We start from the raw sequence: 24,768 nt of genomic DNA, 5'->3' as shown, positions 1-24,768 counted from the left end.
ACTTCCTAAATAAATATATGTCCACACACGGGGTACCAAGATCTATACGAATGGACCAAGCTAGATGCCAAACAGGCAATTTAATTAGGGAATTGTGCAACCGCAACAACCGCCCCCGCAATCGACCATAGATCGGTGGGACTTGTTGAACGATTAACACAAACGGTCAAACGAAGACTAGGATGCATCAAATTAGATCAAAATTTACGTCCATTTCATATAAAAACAGTCCTTAAGACAAATCGCCCAAGAACTAAGGATTTTTCGGAAAAAAGCAACAAAATATCTCCGTTCCAAGCGCACTTCGGACGCCGTGCCAACAGCCCGATATTTAATATAACAACTAAACCTAATAGTAAAAACTTACAATGGCCGAATGTGCAACCTGACTATTTAGATGACAACATCATGGGAGAGGACGAGCTGATATCAGACGAGCGCTGGGAACAAGAGGACCTCAACAGCGACGACGAAGTACACGCATCAAAAGAGAGGATGCTCACGGCAACAAAGAACGACACTGGCAATATCCCTCGAACATTGAATATACATCGAACACGGATGACCCCAAACTCAAAACTGGAACCGGTAGCCGAATCCAGCAAAGGGCTACAATTAGCAAGAAAAACAATCGCTTCTACACGCAGCAAGAAACAACTCAAAGGCTTGTATGAAGCAAAACCAGAAGGGGCAGCCTTAGTGAAAACCTCGAATTCAACGTTAACCATCAAGTATCCGGAACAAGACGATAACGTCCTCCATAAGTCAGACGTGGCCAACCGCACAACCTTGGTACAACCGCACAACCTTGAATTCCCCTGATCCAATTCGCTGCACGAAAGACCGTCATCAACCATCACGAAAAACTACAGCGAACAAGGAACGTCCACCAAAGAGAACAGATGACAAAATTGAAAGGCGAACGCACCATCAGAAAAAGACAGCAAGACTCCCCACCAATCCTAACTTAGCCAACTTAGCCAAAGTCCACCGCACAAAAGTTCCACCCAAAAGGAAATACGTAAAATCACCAAAGAAAGGGGGAACAAAGAAATTCCATAGAGAACAATCCACATCCTCACAAGAAGGAGACTACGAAGGCGAGGACGAAACGATTCCAGCTCACGAAGCAACAACCGAAGTCGATCAGAAAGACCTGGACTACGAACCAAAAAAGGCGGTAAACATCGATGAAATAACGAAATGCAAAAAGCCAAGACGCAGTAACAGGTCCAAAAAGAAGCCATTGAAATACGGACTCACGGAGAATCTATCCACTGACGATGACAGAGACGAATCACAAACAAGTACCCCGATCAAAAACCGTAAAGGTATTGCGAGTTTCCAACCAAGCCCAAGTACGCAGGACGCTTCCACGCAAGGACAAAACAACTCTCGCGAGGACCAACAATTCCAAGACAACCCAACGCAACCGCCGGCGGAGACGGAGCCTACGACAACAAGTAGTGCCAAAGAGGACGACCAAGTGCTCGAGGTTTCAGTGCAATCTCACGTCGAAGGAGAGAGAGAGCTAAGCCCTCATGAACTATGAAACATAGATAAGAACGGAAAGTCTCTTAACAAACTTCGTAAACAAACTTTTTATTCCCCTGAGGGGACATGTGGTACATAGGTACTACTCTTATGGACAATTTCATTGTACGATGTAGTAAATTAATAAATCCTTCATGCAGTATGTAAATCTTAAACATTGTAAACCTTCTGCAATCGTCCGACGATTGCTTCTTATGTTAATGTTGACTGGTACCACGCACTAAGTGAGCAGACTGCCAAATGGCTAACTGCAGTTTTGCCTTTACAATCATTGAATACAGTTGTGCGTTGAGAATTCTCTTTTCAATAATAAGCTTATTTCACCGACCGATAGATCGCGTATCACAATACGCAACCAAGAGAAGAACCGTTAGCTGTGATCTAAACTGCTTCCGTTGCTATAAATACTCCGAGGAACACTTGGGTTCAAAACAAAAGAATCTGAAAAATGGACAGAATTGGATGGCAATTGTAAAATTGTAACTTGACCGCGTTTTCTCTATCGCAATTGAAAATTGTTGAATTTTACTTGGGAGATGTCTTTGTTTAAGATTTGCTTACTTTTTGGCAATTTTGACACTCAGATTTTAGTGGTGATGTTTTGTCACGCGGAAACTGGATGTGGAGCAAAATTGCAAGTGTTCAGTATGAAAACTGGTTATGCAGTATAAAGATTTCTCCACTCTATTTTTTAAGTGGAGGGAGAAAACGGCACACGAACAACAAACTGCTTTCTCGATAGTTGTATTTGTTTGACCGTGGTACTTTGTTTTCATTGTATTCCTTTCTTGTTTTTTCGGGTTTTCCGATGAGGTTTATTTCTGAATATCTTTTCAAATGCAATCCCACTGCCATCTAGGTCTAGCTTTGTTTAATAAAAAAATTTCATAGTATATTTCAGAACTTTTCTTGATATGTTTTAGTGAGATGAAACGATTCGGTTGACTTAGTATACTTATTTTGTAAAAAAATGATTTAAAAATGGGGATAAAACCTTACGCCCTCAGACGCACCGCTATGCTCCACATTGTAACGTGCTGTATAACAGCACATAATTTTTAAACGCATTTAAAATGCATTTCAATTTCACCTAAATGCATATAACTGAAGATTTCAAAGCGCCCGTAGTAATAGAGGCAAAGTGAGTTTAAGGATAATAGACTCCATTTTGATTGTGTATAATGCTGCAAGAGTTTATTAGATAGCTGTTGTAGTTTAGGTTAGAGATGCAAAAACAATGTAGAGTTTCACAATCACTACCAGAAAACTCTTCACAACTAAAAAAACAACTAAACGCAGGTAATTATTACGCACCGAGGTTTTCATTTTTCCATCATTGCCTATAGAAATATATTTCAATTTCTTCCCAACGCTAGTGAAGAAATATTCGGTTTTTAAACATATGAAATCGACTGTATCTTCGTTCTTTCTAGGCAAATACGATGCAGTTTCTAAGATTTTTTAGTCGGCATTATCGTTTTTGTTTGGTATTTAACATAAAAGAGATTCGTATCGTCGTTTTTAAACGTAAGAAATTTTTGGTATCGTGGAGAGAAACAGCACAAACATTTACCTTCTGTGTTTTAAAAACGGATTAGGATTAGGCCGCCAGACCGAACAAAAAGCGATCGGCATGTTTGGCTTCCAACGAAAGTAACCGTCAAAAACTTTGCTGGCACACTACAAGAAAGCATGTAAAAACTTAGTGAAGTGGAATAATGCTATCATATCGTTTGACTACATTATAAACAGAAAGATCAAGGATTCCTATGGAAAAGACAACAATATTTTACGTCTAAAACCGAACATACCGACCATATCTTGCGTTCAATTACCGAATATCTATTACCGAACGTACCGAACCGTGTCTAAGAACAACGATAATGCATCTTTCTTACAATCGAAACCGACAATCCCGTACAAACCGAACGTACCAACGTTTCCTACAATTGAAACCAAACATATTGAAGATTTCTCACATTTTTTTGTCGTTTTTGTTTGGTCTTCCCAACGAGGGAATATCAAGTGTTCAGTTTTTGGTACCACAAATCTGCTACCACATTTTTTTCCAAGGTTACCTCAAAATAAGAAATTGTTTTTTAACCGTTAATTCAATATTTTTCCTCTTAAATTTATAAATATCACTAAAACATGAAACACTATCAATCAAACAATGAAACAAACTGGCAAACAGACTAAGGGCAAATTAGTTTTTCACGAAGAGTATGATTTAATAAAGAGAATGGAAAAATGTCTTCTTTACCGTTTTTTCCACCATGCCATGCTGTCTGGCCAATGTTCAGCCTGCCATAACATGTAATGATACACCAGTTGATTTACATATACTTCATTTTTTACTTTTATACAGTTTTCAGCGAACAGAGCAAAAATTTCTAGTTTTTAATTATCTTTTTTTGTACTTTAAGTAAAGATACTTACAAATTAAAAGAACATGTTGACCTTCGCAATTTCAAATTTTGTTTGGAAAATGTTCTAACCACCAAACAGTTTGTATGTAAATATCTATTTCAGAAGTTCATATATTGTTACCACAATTTCATGACGTCCTTTTATTAATCATGTTACATATATTTCGTCTCAACATTAATTAACAAATAAACACGAATTTCCGAACAAGTGCGTGAAACATTGAATTTTTTCTTCATGATTAATCCTCCAAATCTTTGACAATTAATTAGTTTTGAACATAATGTTATAAGATTTTGCTCAAAATTTTGCGCTGTTTTTTTACTGTACAAACGCTTTAACAGATTTGTTGAAAGCTAACGCTTTTGGACTACTTTTTAATCACCTAGCTATACTTTGTTTCAAAATCAAATACTCATAAGCTAATAGTTCGATTACAGAAGTATATGAGGTTTTGTATGTTCGTGGTTTGATTATGGAATACTAAAATTATTCTTCCTATAAATAGAAATTTGTGTCAAATTTGTTAGGAGGCTCTATAGTTCTACAAATCTGAGAGTCAGTTTATGCTGAAGTTTCCCTGTATAATGGTAGGCTGAAAAATTTGAAACAAAACAGTGCAGTTTCTACGTTTTATTTGAGTTTATCTTCACACAAAATGGTGAGTGATATACTCTTATTTTTCACTAAAGTATTAGAACATATTTTCAGACCCAACAACTATCTACGTGTCTGTGTTAAGATGGCATCTCATCTGCTTTATGGAAAATTAGTTCGCACAATTGTTTTATCTTAGATTCTGTCTAAAATTTTCCAACAAAAAATTACGATATTTTACTGAAGCGATGTCATGCAAACAAACAAAGACAGCTTGTGCATCTTTATGATATAATCTAATCCAATATCTCTTGCATTTGGTACCATTTTTCATTTCACCATCGCTTCAAGGTAACCCTCACAGTATTCTCATTTTCTTAGCTACAGCATAAATTGTAGAAGACTAAGTTTTGCCTTACTTATATTTGGCATGAGCAGTAATGTGAGCTGTAGGCTATCATATAGAGATTCAACAGTCAATTGTATACCGTAATAAGGATCAATTTCCACGGAAACCTAAAATATATTCAATGAAATTGTAGAAACAACGCTGTTTTGTTTAGAATGTTTCAGCTTGCCTTCACACAGCGAAACTTCAGCAAGAACTGACTCTCAGATGAAAAATCCTTAGAACTTTAGAAACTCATAAAAAATATGGCACGAATTTCACTATATGAAGTAAACAATTTGTATTCCAAAATCACAACACGAACATCCAAGACTCTATATTCTTTATATAACTTTATATACTTAAAAACAGAGTGTTCAAAACTAAATAATTGTTGAAGGTTTGTAAAAGATTAATTATTTAAATACTCCAAAGTTTCCCGCACTCAATTCTGGACTGAAATTTTTGTTTTTTTGTGAACTAATTTTGAGAAGCATGTGTAACATGATAAAAATAATGGCCTATGAAATTGCGGAATCAGTCAAGTGCAAGTCTTAATTGCTCCAACAAATTATTAGACCACTTTTAAAAACCTTAGAAATCCTAACTTTATGAGCACTTCAGTTCGATTCGTTTGCAATTTCTGACACATATACGAAAAAATGTGTGTTCTGCGTTTACCTAAAAAAAGATCGAATAGGATACATGTAAAATTGAGACAGTACCGCAAAAAAATCCCTAAATTCTGAATGACCAGAAAACAAATTCAGATTAAAACGCATTAGACCGTCGCTCAGTTCAAGTGCTAACAACAATCATTAACAGAAATCGTAACAACGCCTCATTTCATTTCTTATACCTTTTGACAACGCATTTTTAAACACATTTTGGTTCAGAAGAAAATTTGGTTTGGTTAAATCTTGTTATTGAGGTAGGAGTTTGCTGGATCAGATTTACATTTCAAAGAATCCAACAATGGAATTAATACTACAATTATTCCAACACAAATTCCAAATTACTGTTGGAATCTACTAGCATTAAAGAAAACTTAGAGAATTTTTTTCCCAATAATATAAATATTGAGCACTGATTTTGCAAGCCAGTAAATTAATTGGAAGATAACCCTACAAAATGCACAATTTTTCTGGAAAAGGATAAAGTGCCAAAAAAAATCACTAAAAGTTTGTGAACCAAAATTAAAAGAAATGAAAAAATTACAGATTGAAGGTAATCATCAGTTTGGCTGGTCAATGCAAAACGTTTTGAAGGAATAATAATGGAATGGGAAATGGAATGGGAAATAATGGAATTTATCAGTTCATATTTCATTCGATGGAACAAATTAACTCAATTTTGAAACATTGAATTTTACAACTTTTTCTAGAAGTACTCACTTTTATTGCACATCACTTTCAGAACAGTTGATTCTCCTTTTGATACAGAGTCCCGCTAGTTTTTCCACAGAAAATAGGTAGAAGATATGCATCGTCTGGGTTTCGTAAGCAAAAGGAACCTGTTTTTTTTCTTTATTCAAATAATTTTTGTGTCGCGATAGCAACAATTTTTTGGCTTTTTTAGATTCTTTCTAATTAAGTTATCGCATAATTTGTTTTTACGGTACGAGTCTCGAAGTAGTATTAACTTGAAGGCCAATAAATATTCAGCAATGATTCATTACTGATTAAAATACTGATTCAGTTTAAATTTGGTAATGGTCTTTTGCCTTAGGCCGAGTGTGACAGAAAGACAGCATTACGCTTTTAATCATTTCTGTCAAATTTATTGGTTATCAAATTTTGTGATTCATTACATGCGCAAAATCCAGAGGACGTCCATTAATTGTAATTGGTTGAAAGTGCCCACTCATAATACGCAGCATCTTATGAATATCTTCCTTTTTTGTTCGATCTTTCGTGTTGTTCGATCTTAAAGTTCTAGCCATGTTCTCAAACTCCATGCTAAAATAAGGAATGTCAATTTGTTCTAGAAAATTCTGACCTCCGATTATTGCGTAAGGTTCAGCTTCTTCGATATCCATTTTGACTATGACTTGTGATATCTTGAGTCGTTTCAAAGTCGGTAGAAATTGATCCAGTGTCGCAGTTTGGATGCTTTCCTTTTTTGAGCATTTCGGGTCTTTTATCAGCTTTGTGGCTCCTATTAGGGATCAGTTTTTATCACACCTTTGTCAATACAGATAAATATGCGTTACATTTACATTTTTCATATGCTAATTAAACTCAACTATAGTATATATTGATTATTCCTGTATCGAAGCGAACAACAGAATTACAGTAATAAAAAAGTTGCTTGATTTGAAGTCTTCGCAAGAAATGAAAATCTGAAAATCTGAAAAAAAATAAATATGGAGCAAAAAAATTATATAAACAACTCGGAATGAGGTTGGATATATTGAGGTTTGCTTTTTTGTTTAAAGATTGGTATTTATTTTTTTCAAAATTAACGGATAACATCACACTTAACCTAACATCACAAATCCTCTCATAAAATCCGCTCACTATTTATTCTATTTCTTTTTTGCCCAGCTGCAAGGCCCCAAAAAAGCCAGAGGACAAACTCAGCGATGAAGTTACCAGGACTACTTCTACTTTCTCGAAAATCGCCCAAAAAATTTCTGACAAATTCTAGGAAATTCTAAAAAATCAGCTTTGTGTAAATATCTAAAACACAAATATAGAGCACATTTTATCTCTAAAGAATTAACTGCGAAAGTGGTTTTTAAATGTGAGATTAACAAATCACTGTGCATGACCACTAAGAGGCATAGCATCATACGTTGCATCCATTTGTTTCTACATACCAAAACAAACAACATGATCATCTAAGAGCAATATTTGGAGCAACCTCCACTGTTTTTGAAAGATTTATAAAATCAAAAGTTGCCCGTATTTGCGCCTCAGATTTCAGTGCTGAACAAGTATATATCAATTGTAAATTCCCAATTCATTTCTGAAAAAAAGCATATCCAGTGTTTTTCAAGTTTCTTTATATGCAGCTTATCCTCATTATTATCAAAATGAGTTCATTGAGTTCACTTAGATTAATATTATCCTGCATAGTCGGGAAAATTAATCAGGCGCCAAAATTGAATATGAACAGCATAACGTCATCAGTTTGTAGCTTATAATTGTTAATTACTATAGTAGTAAACACGCTTTTATACTTAAGCTAGTTGGTAGGTAAATACCATAAAACCCACTTACCTCAGTGGTTACGACTTGCTGCGAAAGTTCAATGTTTCAAGCGCCACGGGTATGTTCGAATCGCAAACAAAGCAAATCTTGTAGACGGGAGCTATACTGATTAAAATATTTTTCATGCACTAAATCGAAGACCAAGACCAGCCAGCGAAAATTGGGACATGAACAGAGTACTGGCTTTCCAAAAAAGAAGGTCTCCAAAAAGATTGATTTGCGCTGATTCGCTCTGTCACCAACCTCCGGGTAGTTAATATAATCATATTTGACCATAGAAAACGTGAGATAATTTTGGTTGCAGCTAAAAATTTGCTAGCTAATCTAAGGTATTAGAATAATTACTGGTTAAATAAAAAATCTAGAAGATGGAGATTTGGTTCATTTATTAGTCACAGCTAAATAAAAAAGAATGCATTTAGATTGGTTCAGCGCTGATTTGCTCTGTCGCCAACCTCCGGGCAGTTAATATAAGCATCTTTGACCGCAGAAAATTTGAGATAATTTTGGTTGCAGCTAAATAATTTTTAGGTATTCTAAAGTATTCGAATAACAAAAAAACTAGAAGCTGGAAATTTGGTTCGTTTATTTAGTCACAGCTAATGACTTTTGAAGGAATCTTCTGTTAGTGCTTCTTTGTCACTTACAAAAAATTTTCCAAGCCGTATCATGCCGTATTAGTAAATTGGCTGGCACTAATGTTAATGTGTTTCAGTTGTATCCCTAAATTTCGGTTAATTTCGACGAAAACTTTATCAACCTATAAACCTGGCCTAAACTTCAAAATTATTTGAAACATATGTATCAAGAAATTAAATCTGATACATCTAAAGTTAACTGCGTGTCACTTTCAATCCCGAAATACGATCGCGTTTAAGAAAAATCACTAGTTGCCAAAGAATACATCGTTGAACAGCTTAAGAAATTTAGAAAAATTGATGTTTATGCTCATTTTGTTGCCACCGTCCAATAAGTACTGCGAGCTACTGGTCAATTTCACTTTCTTTGGTGCAATAAATTCAAATATTTTTCATCCAATATGGAGAAAATCGTTAAAAGTCTTTCATTAGTTTTTATCGTTTTGAAGATAACTGTTTGTGTACGTGGGTGGGATGATGAAAAAATGTTGTTTGGGAGAAAGATGAAAAACACGTGCTTTTTTCTATTTAGTTACAAAGCACTCAAAGCCAGCTATTTGTTTTTTGTCATAAAAGTTTATCGTAAAAAACTGGCTTTAATTTCAGAATGGCTAATGATCTCACTACAAAATGGTTTTTTAAGTGTTGGTTTTCAAGTTTCAGGAGGAACACGGCATAACAGAAAATCTAATTGAAAATAAATTCAGAGAAAATTTATAAGATATGATCGCAATCCTTTCAATTTCAATTTTAACCTCTTTCTTCCTAGCACTTTTGTTGGCTGGTGGAATCTTACAAGGCATGTTTCATTTATGAAAAAATTGATTTTTTTATTTTTAAGGCAACTTTTGCCTCCTGGCAAACTCATATCTGACTTGTTGACCGGTCTTGCAATTTTGATGAAAATTGCTTGCTCTCTTAACAATATGATTTTTTTTCAGCAATTTTTTTGTTCAAAATGTAACTCAATGAGAAAATTGCAATTCGCAGTCGAATAATTAAAATTTCTATTTAGTAGTTTTTTTACAATGTTCTAACCACAATTTTCCTATAAATACTTCTTTAGTCATTGACAAGATTTCTACATGACGGATTTCACACAAAGTCAATCTAAATAATTGATAGCTTCATTCAAAACCCTATCTCTCAAACGCTAGACCTTTGGTTTATATTAAATTTTAGAAAGAGATTTGATTTTTCAACATTTTACTATTATGAAATTGCTATGGTTGCAACACTTCAGATACGTCAAAAAAGGTTCTACAATTTTTTGCAGTTGACTGAGAAGGTCAACCTGGGAGGTTTCTTCCGAAAAATCTAAAAATTACTGCTTGATATGTGATCCTGTTTTGCTTGTTTGGATAAGTCGAGAATATAATAATAGAGAACTAATACTATTCGTGCCTCATTGATTAGTGACGGGTTTTGGTTCAACTCAACTACGCTTTACAACATTGCCTGGTTCAATTCATACACAGAAATGATAATCAGTTACAGTTTCTTAGAATGTCAGAGCTAAAAAAAACTGATCCATATTTTACCTTTGTTTGTCTCGAGGCGAATCAGTTTCGAATAAACACAACTCGTTGAATCCAAAAGTCCGTATGGATACAAAACAACCTCATCAAGTAAATTGTTCAACACCAATGAATGTGATAAAGTTTTTAACGTTTCGGGCATTGGCTCAAATGCAAACACTCTTCGACCCAAAAGTCCAGCTGAAATCGAAAACACTCCCATATTTGCTCCAACGTCCATAAAGGCCGCTTTAGGAAAATTAGGAAAAACGTTTTTGAAAAGTATTTCCTGTTGCCAAATCTCCCAATTTCCTTGTCTGGTAATGAATGCTGAAATATAATGATCTCCTGGCGTGTAACATATAACAGGATTTAAATGGGACTTTTTGCTGGCCCATCTTGTGATGTCTAAAATGTGTTGACAATGTTTTTGAACAAATGTGTTGTCCAACTTAAAGTCTGACCAGGGTTTCAATTCTGTATTTTTTGCAGAATTTTTTGCCCTCACTTTTACAGCTGAATCATTACTGCTCCTATTTTGGAATGGTCTACTGGCCACAAAGATAGGTTTGTAATCGCAGTTTCTGTTCGTAAACATTAACAAGTAAACAAGGCATGTGTTCGTAAACAATAAAGCTGCTGTAGACGTCACAACAAAACTTAGTTGAATGCGGTTGCTAAACATTACTCTGCAATCATGTAGAAAAGTTATATAACTTTGTACGAAATTTGTATTATCATTCGAAATTGGTCAGTCAATGATGGAAATAGATCGTGAAACTGGAAACAAGAAGAGACGTCTGGTAATTAGTGGATATGCACTCAAAATAACAAAGTAGAGGTAAAATTAAGTAGAATTTCAGGCAGCGGCATTGTACGGGCAAATTTTACCTAAAGTTTATGTAGTCAGTCAGGTAACGTGCAAGTAGCGTGCATGAAAGTCAAAATACGTTATAAATTTACTTAATTTAAAATTAATTTTTTCGGGTTAGTTACGCGCCTCAGGATGAAAAACATTGTTAGGATGAAAAATACCCAATGCCATCGGAAAGAAGGGCCAGAGACCGCTACACATACGAGACCCTCATGCAAACATCGAAAGCATAGAAGTCAAACGGTTCTGGGATTTGATGAAAAGAGCTCTCATGAGACACGGAAACCTCACCTTCGATACATTTCAAATATAAGAAGGCAAAAACAAATCAAAGGATCAAAATTACGGTGCATCACGGAAACAGCAGACAACTGTAGATTGGTTCATTTTGAGCAAGAACTTATTGGAGATGCATTCCTCTTTAATATGCGAAACTGAGATTTCCAATGCGAACTACTAAAGGGAAAGTTTTTTTCCCCGAAGGTTCCCTAGAAATTGCAGAACAATTTTAACTGGGTATTGAAAACCGAAAAGCGATAATAGAAAGTGCACCAGTCAATCTAATTCAATAACACTCGCTGAACAAAAATTGATATCCACAATTAATACGCGAACGATGGGTCGAATTAAAACATTTAATAGAGAGAGCAGAACTAATTTAAGGAACAACAGAATATGTGCCAAAATGCAGTTTGATTTATGACAGAGACGAAGCACAACGCCTGGTCAACGCACAGACATGCAGAAAGTGCAACGGAAAAAACATTTTCTCTCAAATCTACAAAAACAGAACAATAAAATCGAGTTTTAGTTACAAAGCTTATAATAGAAGAGTCATTGAGGTGCTCGAGTCGAATAAAGAAGTCCCAGCAGTGAAATGGCTCAGCAAATCACAATTTATTGGAAAAGATTGGTCAGACACATCAATACGTCACACGAATACGCAATTAAAAGAACGGTACTTTAATTGAACAAAAAAAATATAACGCTAATAATACTGGATTGTACTAGTAATGCTGGATGGTAAAGCCATCAATAGAAAGAGAACTGTCTCAGATGATCGGAAAATGACTCATTCAGAAACAACTTCAATTTTTTACCATCTCAGTTTTCTGCACAATCAAAGTAGACATTAGCAAAAATTTTCCAATTCATAAAATGTCTATGTTAAGAAAATAATTTATGATATCACATCAAAAGGCAAAACGTTTTACTTTCATCTCGAGAATTGCGTCAAACTGAAAAAAAGAAGTTAATTTTTGAAAGCCATGTCTCAATAATTGTTCCGACAGTTATTCTATCTCCTCTATAGTAATCACAGTAAAAAAGATAAATGTATTAAATTAGCATTAGAGTCTGTATTTCTAACACAAGAAATCCACAAAAACTACTTAAATGGCCATAAATTGACCTTCAAATGAAAAAAATGAGAAACGCCATTAGCAAATCGACGAAGCGAAGCATGACTCAGTACATATGACTTGAAATGCGCAAGTAGTCAACTTAATTTAGACCTGGAAACAGCAAAATGTTGTAACTTTAACATCAAAGCTGGCTTTTGTATCGCCACTTAAAGATACAAAACATGTTACAACCAACTATTGGTCACGCCCACCGAGCTTCAAAAAGCAATCGATGGCACTCTGTCTTCGATAAAGAGCGCATACTGCCTCCTAGCTAAAATTCTGGTTGTTATGCGAGGGTCAACGTCAAATAACTTAGAAATGTTTACGTGCGCTTCAAAGTCCTAGATAGGAAAATGGTAGAAAATGATCTTCACGGGTGTTATTTAGCTAGACAAGCTAATAATTGATTAGGTTATCCCAATTTATTCATGATAAATTGTCTTATCTCGAAATCGAAAGCGATCCTCGGACTAAGGATCCCGAGAAATGAAAAGCAAATAAGTTCTTTTATGGAATCTTTTATCAGGTAACCAAGATTACACCGCAAAAGAAATTCAGCAAAACTATGTTTTGCATTCAAAAATTTACTCATAGAGGGAAACCAATATGAGGTCATAGAAAACCATCAAAAGTAAATTAACAAAACTATTGTAGAGATTAGGAACATTACCATTATTGCGCAAGATGAATAAAAAAACAAGAGGGTCAAATGCGGTGCCTCAACAGAATATTTAGACAGTGATATTGAACAGCAAACGCTTATTGGATACGCCCGCTACTTATGTTCGAAACAGAACATCGATACAGCACCAATCAGCTAGAAATTTTGGGATTGGTTTGGTTCATTGAATACTTCAAACATTACTTTGCTGAAAAATATTCATAGTAGTAATTGACTATCGTACACTACTTTCTGTCTTAAAGCTGTCCTAAGCCAGCAAAAAGTATCAGAGTTATTTAACCTTTCGCTTCCTAGACCGAGTCACCCCGATCATTTTAATATACAACACATGCCACGTTAAAGCAAGAGATGTGTAGATTACTTTTTCTGTCACTTTTCGGGAGAAGCGTGTCACATATCAGCAAACGACGAAGATTTTGTTGCAGCAAGTTTCGAAAGGATTAGAAATTTGTTCACATACCAATTTTGGAAAAGCGCACGGCTCAGCAATTCTGTAGAAGTTTTGCAAGAAAGTGCAGTAGAGCAAGTGAAATTGAACGCGACGAAAAGCTGACTATTCCTTCTAAAAAATATTCACAAGCAAATTTTTTCTACTGAGCTGAGACAAAAACAAACTCGCTATTTGCCATTTGTAACGGCAACGTTCAGTTGTCTTCTGTTACTGCAATTAGCTTTATTGGATATTCATCTAGTCTTGAAAATTAATTTTTTTGGATTTTTAAATAATGCAATTACTTTAAAACAATTTATCTTTTCACTAATTACCCATCATTACAGCTAACCTACTAAAATTTGGATCAAGTGACCATAAATCACCTAGATTTAATTCAATTTCCATTTATTGAAACTATAGTATCTCTGCAAAACTTGCGCTTTGTGTTACCCTCTCAATTTTGATTATTATACGCGCAAAGCGCATCGTCTTCACAAGTCGGAAAAGGAATAAAGTGGATCAGGTCACAGAAACTCTCAACACCACAAAAGACAAAGGGGTTGCGAAAACAACGGAATGCACGCCTTCTACTTTTTGTACTTTGATATGAAAGAAAATAAAACCAACGAAACTTAAATGTAAAATTAAATGATAAGAAAACACAAAGTGCCGAACAAGAAACATAATTTGAAATCTCGGGACCCAAAAATCTACAAACAAAATAAAGAGTTCCACATATTGGAACTGATTGAACAACTTATTTAATTCACAACACCAAAAAATTTACCTGGGTAGATCTGTCGGCTATATCACAAAGATTTCGATCATCATATAACTAATCATGGAGTTCCGCGAATCATTTAAGAGTAGTAAGACGGCAAGCTTAGTCGGTACAAAAGGCAGTCACTTCTCTTATAAGCATAACATCGATTTAACTGAAGCATCAGCAGACGAGCACCGCGCAATAGAAATATTGATCCAGACCCTAAAACGCACACTTGCCTGTGGAGGTCATAAATGAACAAAGAGTGCAAGTACTAATTTCCGGATAATATAGTTCTACTCCGTATTTCAAATAAAACCACTTAGATATCTCTTTTAAAAATTTTTTTGGTCTACCCCACATTAAAATGTAGCCTCCGATCCCGATCACCAAACAATGAGATGGGACATTGCTTCAAAAAATGTTGTTTAGATGCTGGAACCGTAAAAAAACGAATTGTTATCCGATGATCAATGGAGTTACAGGAGTGATGAGGAGATCAACAAGAGAAATGTGTAATTATTCAGGACGCGAAGATCAGGTACAACAAAAATTCAGATCTCGGAACTCAATTTTTGAACCTAAAGAGAAAAAAAACAGAAGTTTGTAAGAAAAGAATTTACCAGAATTCCATTAGAAAAAGCAAAGAATTATTTAGATGTTTCACTTGAAATTCTAGCGACGGTATCGTTGATGAAATTGACAGCTATATGTTTGGCAATTCTAGAACCAGGTCAGCAGGCGTTCACCTTCATGAAACGTGATTAAGCTAAATCTAGAAGTAAGGAGGAGCGAACAACAGAGATTGTCATTTTTTCCTTTCGCCAAGTAATCCGTGACATCAGAAAACCGACGGAAAAACGATTACAAATGCACGCTTCGGACCTCAGAAAATGAATTAATGGTGAAGTCTTACATACAGGGAGAAAACAATGTACCACCAAACAAACCAAGGGGAAAACGAACAAGTCTGATATTCAATGGCCCTTGAAAATTAGAGATCCAAAATTGAGAACACCAAGACTATTCTCCGATGACAATCCTATCACAGAGAAAAAACCTCAAGTTCTGGATAAGCCAGTAGATCATCGAAAAATTCTTTCAACAGAAATTTACGCATGGCGAAATATCAATATTTTATTCAATGACAAAAAGCGGACGCTCACACAAGATTTGCAAAGGCACGCCTTCAAGTACACGTTACTTAAAAGACCGCTGTTTTCCCCCGCCACCCAAACAATTATCTGTTCTCTAATCGTTCAAAACGCCATCTTGTTACTGAACGCCACAACCACGTCACCCCCGCCAATATAACGGTAATCAGAAAGTCTATGCTAAATGCCTTCAATATTCCTACAAATTCAGTAAATGAGAATGCAGTCTCATATCCTTTGGACAAAATTATCGACGTAACATGTCTATTGCCGAACCAACCCAACCCAGAAATCGCTATCGGAAATAGAACAAGACAGCAACCTAGAAGGGAAATTTTATTGAGTAGATGATCGGGTCTTGACTTTTGGCCATAACGCTATCATAGCTTGTCACACTTTCTTTACTTAGCCTTACCGGCAGGATGAATTTGGCCAATTAGGGGTGAATTAGTTGAGTTGGATGCACTGACGGCTGATTGGGTAACCATAAATAGAGAATTCTGAGATCTAGCCACTCAGATTTGACAATAGCTTTGTTCTAGCATCAAGTTTGTTACAATCTATATTTTTCTTTCATCAAATTTAAGTGCATTCATTATATATATATATATATATATATATATATATATATATATATATATGTACACAGACACACACATATATATACGTATATATATATATATATATATATATATATATATATATATATATTTATATATATATATATATATATACATAAATATATATACACATATATATATATATATATATATATATATATATATATATAGGTATATATATATATATATATATATATATATATTTATTTAAATGTATATATATATATATATATATATATATATATATATATATATATATAATGAATCCACATAATTTTGATGAAAGGCATATATTGATTGCAACAAAGTTGATGCTAGAACAAAGTTATTGTCAATTCTGAGTGGCTAGATACAATATAGGCATGAACAAGGCAGTGATAATTCGGGCTATAAGTTTAGGAACTCATTTCTTAAGAATTTTAGTCATATTTGCTGACGAATAACTAATAATAATAGTCCAGTCAAATGCATTCAAAGTGGTGTAAAAAGCAGAGTAAATACAAATATTAAACGATAAAGAGACGCACGTTTTTCTTACGCAAGTTTTGATAATAACAACTAGTCATAGTTTACAATTGCATTCTAACAGAGGAAAAACACAATTGATTGGTTTAAAAAATAAAACGAAACGAACAGCTGCTTCTCAAGTTCATTTTCTATCATTCACTCAAGTGAAACTATTATGTATCCGCTAAATTCAGAGAAAATAAATCCAACCCAGGGTAAACCGATACGAAAGTAAATGGGCCATAGTTGGTCCAATGAGTTTGTTTCAGCGTTGATCTCGCTTAGTTTCGGCGTCTTCAACACCAGATCTAACATAGCTTTAGCGTTTTCTATAGCGTTCATCGTTAATAGTTTTTAGCTTCACATAGCGTTGATCTTACCTAACCTTAGAATTTGTAACGTTGATTTGAAATAAATTTTGTTTATCCCAACTTTTGCTTTTTAAAAGTATTGTTATTTTCTAGCTCTGCTCTTACATATAATTTGCGTTGTGTAGGATTAAGATTTAATAAAGCGCTAAAGTTTAGATATATCTTCAGCTCGTTTATCTTCTTTATATGGTTCATTGTTATTTAGAATGTGCTAGATTTTGAGCAGAAAAAGCTTTGAAAACGAGAAATCAGGAGCTGCAGTTGGTGATAAAAATAAGAATATTAATAATAATAACAATAATAATCATAAAAAAATAATAAAAATAATAATAATAATAATAATAATAATAAAAATAATAATAATAATAACAACAACAACAACAACAACAATAATAATAATAATAATAATAATAATAATAATAATAATAATAATAACAATGATTACAATAATAATAAAAATAAAATTAATAATAAAAAAAACAATAGTAATCATATTAATAATAATAATATTAAAACTATTATTAATAATAATAATGAAAATACTAATATTAATAATAATGATAATAATAATAATAATAATAATAATAATATTAATAATAATAATGAAAATATTATTAATAATAATTATAATAAAAAGACTAATAAAAATAATAATGATAATAATAATAATAATAAAAATAATAATAATAATAATAATAATAATAATAATAAAAATAATAATAATACAGTGAAAATGATATTAATGGTAATAAAAGACATAATAATAATAATAACAATAATAATAATAATAATAATAATAATAATAGTATTAATAATAATAATAATAATATAAATAATAACAATAATAATAATAATAATAATAATAATAATAATAATAACAATAAAAATAATAATAATAATAATAATAATAATAAAAATAGTAATATTAATAATAATAATAATAATAATAATAATAATAATAAAAACAACAATAATAATAACAATAACAACAAAAATAACGATATTAATAATAACAATTTTCTTGCGGATTAGATAAACGAAAACAACTATAAATGGTTTTACTACACTTTTTGTCTGCATTTTTATATCAAAAAGAACACAAAGGCATTGTTGCCCCGTCGTGTGATGCCTAATGAAGCTGAAAAGCATTTTTTTGCTTTCAGTATATAATGTTAGGAAAAGCATGAAACCAAAAAACATGAAACTCAAAAAAATCCAAAAACCAAGAGAAATATGCTTGAAGTTTTATTATTTTTGCCAAAGTGATTTGATCTTGTTGAAAGAATCTTATGGTTAACTGATCTTTTATAAAACAAATTTAGGTGTGTTGCGCAAGGTGTTTGTGATTTAGTTTCATTTAAATCTTTCCTCTTCAAGATTTCAGTATTTCTACGGCACTTTTTTAACTACATTATCTTATTCATAATTATTTCAAAACATCATATTAATTTAACATCCCGAAGTTTTAAATTTTTGGTGCAGTTCGGAAGATCTCATTTGAAACAAATTAAACTTTTCCAAGTACAAAAATCACTGGGTTTTAAACTTGGCATGTAGCTTAAAGCCTTCTTTTCACAAACAAATTACTGAAGCTGATATTTATAATTTAGTTTCTCGTCAATCAAGACTCTAGGATACCATAGTGATGTTTTCATTGTCATTTGTCTCGATTAAATTTTGACTGCTTTTGTTTCCGAATGAGAACCGAATGAGAACCGTTTTCATCGAAACAAGTTTATTCTGCCCAATCAATCGCTGGTTTGTGTCATTCCTAGAAGTGAAAACTGGAAGAACAACTGCTTTCGTCAAGCAGTAAGGGAATGTTTGCGCTTTCAGTGCTTTATTCATCAGAACTCCGAGTGTAAACATTATCCCAACAATTTAACAATTTAACATTTTCGACTACATCTTTAATCACTTGTCTTGTTAAAACTCAAGACACTGCTCGGCTGTCAAGTTCGGCTTAGATACAAATTCTTTCCCAGTTAAAGCATTGGTTGTTTCAAAACTTTTTTTGACTCACATTTGGAAACAGTGAAGTTTTTTGAAAACATAATTGTCACTTCGCCGCATTAGCCGCCTTGTTAAATCACAATAACGCACCTGCGGACGGTGTAACATTTTTGTGCTGTTTCCGCTATCTCTTTAAAACTGCAAGATATGAGGTCGGGGTCATATGTGTACAAAAAGCGCTGATATCACTGTTCCTGACAGAAAATTGTCTCTCATTATTCAGTCAAAGCGGTTGTCATAGCTGAAATGTTTTAATATACTGAAAATTTGAAACATTGCAGATGTTCCAAAGCCAAAGATTGATGTTTTCAGCATTCTCAGGCATTAGGAAACGGGAGTTAGTAGTCTTGTTGCCATAGTGGGATAAAAACGGAAGAAAACGAATCATTATATTTAAAAGTACTTTTAATTCTCTTTTTGAAACTTTATCTAAAATAACGCAATTCTCAAAATATTTTGATTTACAAAACACTTAATCTTAAGGAAGATCAACAAATTTCTGCTACGCAAAGAGTTTTTAATATGTCAGTTTATCACATCCACAAATCAAAAGGTACACAGTTTTTGTACTGTTTTTGGAACGCGAGCATAATTCATTGATGGTTGACTCATTTCAAGGCACGAGAACAAATCGTTTTTCCATCCTTATACTCTCTAAAATGCTTCTGTTACTTGAAATTTATACATTGAATAGCAGGATCACTCGTAGAATTGATAGGATGATAACCAATCGTGTTTTTAGCATCCGATACCAACACAGAAACTTTGCAGTATGAAACCTTTCTTTTCAGCTTCTTTTTTTCAGTTCAGCATCAACTATTGGAATGTGCTCTTTGAAAAAACAATTATTTCTGCCGTTTTTTGCACTTTGGCTATTTTTAAACAACTAGCTTAACTTTTGAACCTTGCTCTTATCGTCAATGAAATTGATAATGACTTAATGCAAGACATAATCATTTCCAGTCCCAGGGAGTATATGGCGTGCTTTTATTTTAATTTCACAATTGATTGGTTTAAAAAATAAAACGAAACAAACAGCTGCTTCTCAAGTTCATTTTCTATCATTCACTCAAGTGAAACTATTATGTATCCGCTAAATTCAGGGAAAATAAATCCAACCCGGGGTAAACCGATACGAAAGTAAATGGGCCATAGTTGGTCCAATGAGTTTGTTTCCGCGTTGATCTTGCCTAGTTTTGGCGTCTTCAACACCAGATCCAACATATATTTAGTGTTTTCTATAGCGTTCATCGTTAACAGTTTTTTGCTTCACATAGCGTTGATCTTACATAACCTTAGAATTTGTAACTTTCATTTGAAATAAATTTTGTTTATCCCAACTTTTGCTTTCAAAAAGTATTGTTATTTTCTAGCTCTGCTCTTACATATAATTTGCGTTGTGTAGGATTAAGATTTAATAAAGCGCTAAAGTTTAGATATATCTTCAGCTCGTTTATCTTTCTTTATATGGTTCATTGTTATTTAGAATGTGCTAGATTTTGAGCAGAAAAGGCTTAGAAAACAAGAAATCAGGAGCTGCAGCTGGTGATAAAAAAAAAGAATATTAATAATAATAACAATAATAATCTTAAAAAAATAATAAAATTAATAATAATAATAATAATAATAATATTAATAATAATAATAATAATAATAATAATAATAATAATAATAATAGAAATAATAACAATAATATTAATAATAATAATAATAATAATAATAATAATAATAATAATAATAACAATGATTACAATAATAATAAATAAAATTAATAATAATAAAAACAATAGCAATCATATTAATAATAATAATATTAATACTATTATTAATAATAATATAGAAAATACTAATATTATTAATAATGATAATAATAATAATAATAATAATGAAAATATTATTAATAATAATAATAATAGTAATAATGATAATAATAATAATAACAATAATAATAATAATAATAATAATAATAACAATAAAAATAATAATAATAATAATAATAATGATAATAATAGTAATATTGATAATAATAATAATACTAATAATAAAAACAACAATAAAAATAACAAAAATAACAAAAATAAAAATAATAATAATAACAATTTTCTTTCGGATTAGATAAACAAAAACAACTATAAGTGGTTTTACTACACTTTTTGTCTGCATTTTTTCATCCAAAAGAACACAAAGGCATTGCTGCCCCGTCGTGTGATGCCTAATGAAGCTAAAAAGTTATTTTTTGCTTTCAGTATATAAAGTTTGGAAAAACATGAAACCAAAAAACATGAAAAAAAATCCAAAAACCAAGAGAAATATGCTTGAAGTTTTATTATTTTTGTCAAAGTGATTTGATCTTGTTGAAAGAATCTTATGGTTAACTGATCTTTTAGAAAAAAAATTAACTGATCTTTTAGAAAATCCAGAAATCCAAAAAACACTCAAAAAAATCCAAAAACCAAGAGAAATATGCTTGAAGTTTTATTATTTTTGTCAAAGTGATTTGATCTTGTTGAAAGAATCTTATGGTTAACTGATCTTTTAGAAAAAAAATTAACTGATCTTTTAGAAAATCCAGAAATCCAAAAAACACTCAAAAAAATCCAAAAACCAAGAGAAATATGCTTGAAGTTTTATTATTTTTGCCAAAGTGATTTGATCTTGTTGAAAGAATCTTATGGTTAACTGATCTTTTATAAAACAAATTTAGGTGTGTTGCGCAAGGTGTTTGTGATTTAGTTTCATTTAAATCTTTCCTCTTCAAGATTTCAGTATTTCTACGGCACTTTTTTAACTACATTATCTTATTCATAATTATTTCAAAACATCATATTAATTTAACATCCCGAAGTTTTAAATTTTTGGTGCAGTTCGGAAGATCTCATTTGAAACAAATTAAACTTTTCCAAGTACAAAAATCACTGGGTTTTAAACTTGGCATGTAGCTTAAAGCCTTCTTTTCTCAAACAAATTACTGAAGCTGATATTTATAATTTAGTTTCTCGTCAATCAAGACTCTAGGATACCATAGTGATGTTTTCATTGTCTGCTCTTACATATAATTTGCGTTGTGTAGGATTAAGATTTAATAAAGCGCTAAAGTTTAGATATATCTTCAGCTCGTTTATCTTCTTTATATGGTTCGTTGTTATTTAGAATGTGCTAGATTTTGAGCAGAAAAAGCATTGAAAACGAGAAATCAGGAGCTGCAGTTGGTGATAAAAATAAGAATATTAATAATAATAACAATAATAATCATAAAAAAATAATAAAAATAATAATAATAATAATAATAATAATAATAAAAATAATAATAATAATAACAACAACAACAACAATAATAATAATAATAATAATAATAATAATAATAATAATAATAATAATAATAACAATGATTACAATAATAATAAAAATAAAATTAATAATAATAAAAACAATAGTAATCATATTAATAATAATAATATTAAAACTATTATTAATAATAATAATGAAAATACTAATATTAATAATAATGATAATAATAATAATAATAATAATAATATTATTAATAATAATAATGAAAATATTATTAATAATAATTATAATAAAAAGACTAATAATAATAATGATAATAATAATAATAATAATAATAATAATAATAATAATAAAAATAATAATAATACAGTGAAAATGATATTAATGGTAATAAAAGACATAATAATAATAATAATAATAATAATAATAATAATGATATTAATAATAACAATAAAAATAATAATAATAATAATAATAACAATAAAAATAATAATAATAATAATAATAATAATAAAAATAATAGTAATATTAATAATAATAATAATAATAATAAAAAAAACAACAATAATAATAATAACAATAAAAACAAAAATAGCGATATTAATAATAACAACTTTCTTGCGGATTAGATGAACGAAAACAACTATAAATGGTTTTACTACACTTTTTGTCTGCATTTTTATATCAAAAAGAACACAAAGGCATTGTTGCCCCGTCGTGTGAAACCAAGAGAAATATGCTTGAAGTTTTATTATTTTTGCCAAAGTGATTTGATCTTGTTGAAAGAATCTTATGGTTAACTGATCTTTTATAAAACAAATTTAGGTGTGTTGCGCAATGTGTTTGTGATTTAGTTTTATTTAAATCTTTCCTCTTCAAGATTTCAGTATTTCTACGGCAATTTTTTAACTACATTATCTTATTCATAATTATTTCATAACATCATATTAATTTAACATCCCGAAGTTTTAAATTTTTGATGCAGTTCGGAAGATCTCATTTGAAACAAATTAAACTTTTCCAAGTACAAAAATCACTGGGTTTTAAACTTGGCATGTAGCTTAAAGCCTTCTTTTCACAAACAAATTACTGAAGCTGATATTTATAATTTAGTTTCTCGTCAATCAAGAGTCTAGGATACCATAGTGATGTTTTCATTGTCTGCTCTTACATATAATTTGCGTTGTGTAGGATTAAGATTTAATAAAGCGCTAAAGTTTAGATATATCTTCAGCTCGTTTATCTTCTTTATATGGTTCATTGTTATTTAGAATGTGCTAGATTTTGAGCAGAAAAAGCATTGAAAACGAGAAATCAGGAGCTGCAGTTGGTGATAAAAATAAGAATATTAATAATAATAACAATAATAATCATAAAAAAAATAATAAAAATAATAATAATAATAATAATAATAATAATAATAATAAAAATAATAATAATAATAACAACAACAACAATAATAATAATAATAATAATAATAATAATAATAATAATAATAATAATAATAATAACAATGATTACAATAATAATAAAAATAAAATTAATAATAATAAAAACAATAGTAATCATATTAATAATAATAATATTAAAACTATTATTAATAATAATAATGAAAATACTAATATTAATAATAATGATAATAATAATAATAATAATAATAATATTATTAATAATAATAATGAAAATATTATTAATAATAATTATAATAAAAAGACTAATAATAATAATGATAATAATAATAATAATAATAATAATAATAATAAAAATAATAATAATACAGTAAAAATGATATTAATGGTAATAAAAGACATAATAATAATAATAATAATAATAATAATAATAATGATATTAATAATAACAATAAAAATAATAATAATAATAATAATAACAATAAAAATAATAATAATAATAATAATAATAATAATAATAATAATAGTAATATTAATAATAATAATAATAATAATAATAATAAAAAAAACAACAATAATAATAATAACAATAATAACAAAAATAACGATATTAATAATAACAATTTTCTTGCGGATTAGATAAACGAAAACAACTATAAATGGTTTTACTACACTTTTTGTCTGCATTTTTATATCAAAAAGAACACAAAGGCATTGTTGCCCCGTCGTGTGATGCCTAATGAAGCTGAAAAGCATTTTTTTGCTTTCAGTATATAAAGTTAGGAAAAACATGAAACCAAAAAACTTGAAACTCAAAAAAATCCAAAAACCAAGAGAAATATGCTTGAAGTTTTATTATTTTTGCCAAAGTGATTTGATCTTGTTGAAAGAATCTTATGGTTAACTGATCTT

General features: G+C 31.0%; 2 protein-coding genes across 15 annotated transcripts in view; one reads left to right on the top strand and one right to left on the bottom strand.

Moving 5' to 3' along the window:
• Window positions 1-24,768, top strand: part of LOC142339489 (Golgi apparatus protein 1-like) — a 443,079-nt gene that overhangs the window by 269,059 nt on the left and 149,252 nt on the right. The window lies entirely within an intron of this gene.
• LOC142340113 (uncharacterized) lies at window positions 3,652-16,796 on the bottom strand. 8 transcript variants are annotated; one of them, XM_075390550.1, is made up of 5 exons: window positions 16,622-16,796; window positions 16,064-16,162; window positions 10,361-11,227; window positions 6,777-7,123; window positions 3,652-3,858 (listed from the first exon to the last, which is right to left on the bottom strand). In XM_075390550.1, exons 3-5 carry the CDS (start codon window positions 11,019-11,021, stop codon window positions 3,814-3,816), a joined length of 1,053 nt encoding a protein of 350 aa, XP_075246665.1. In that variant the 5' UTR covers window positions 11,022-11,227; window positions 16,064-16,162; window positions 16,622-16,796; the 3' UTR covers window positions 3,652-3,813. The 8 variants fall into 8 exon arrangements, with proteins under 8 accessions (XP_075246665.1, XP_075246663.1, XP_075246666.1 ...); XM_075390548.1 differs by having other exon boundaries at window positions 16,064-16,155; XM_075390551.1 differs by having other exon boundaries at window positions 10,361-11,157; window positions 16,064-16,155.

The sequence above is a fragment of the Convolutriloba macropyga genome, chromosome 5 (genome assembly GCF_964194025.1).
Source record: "Convolutriloba macropyga chromosome 5, txConMacr16.3, whole genome shotgun sequence".
Classification (NCBI taxonomy): Eukaryota; Metazoa; Xenacoelomorpha; order Acoela; family Convolutidae; genus Convolutriloba; species Convolutriloba macropyga.
Note: the sequence above shows the minus strand (reverse complement) of the source record. Positions and strands in the feature narration are given on the sequence as shown.

What these genes read in the sequence shown, in the direction of transcription:
- LOC142340113 (XM_075390550.1), bottom strand. Translation starts at nt 11,021, where the DNA reads ATGTTTAGCAACCGCATTCAACTAAGTTTTGTTGTGACGTCTACAGCA. An exon ending in TCGCCTCGAGACAAACAAAG is followed by an intron (nt 7,124 to 10,360) that starts GTAAAATATGGA and finishes GATCCCTAATAG; the next exon opens with GAGCCACAAAGCTGATAAAA. An exon ending in GTCCTCTGGATTTTGCGCAT is followed by an intron (nt 3,859 to 6,776) that starts GTAATGAATCAC and finishes ATGTTATGGCAG; the next exon opens with GCTGAACATTGGCCAGACAG.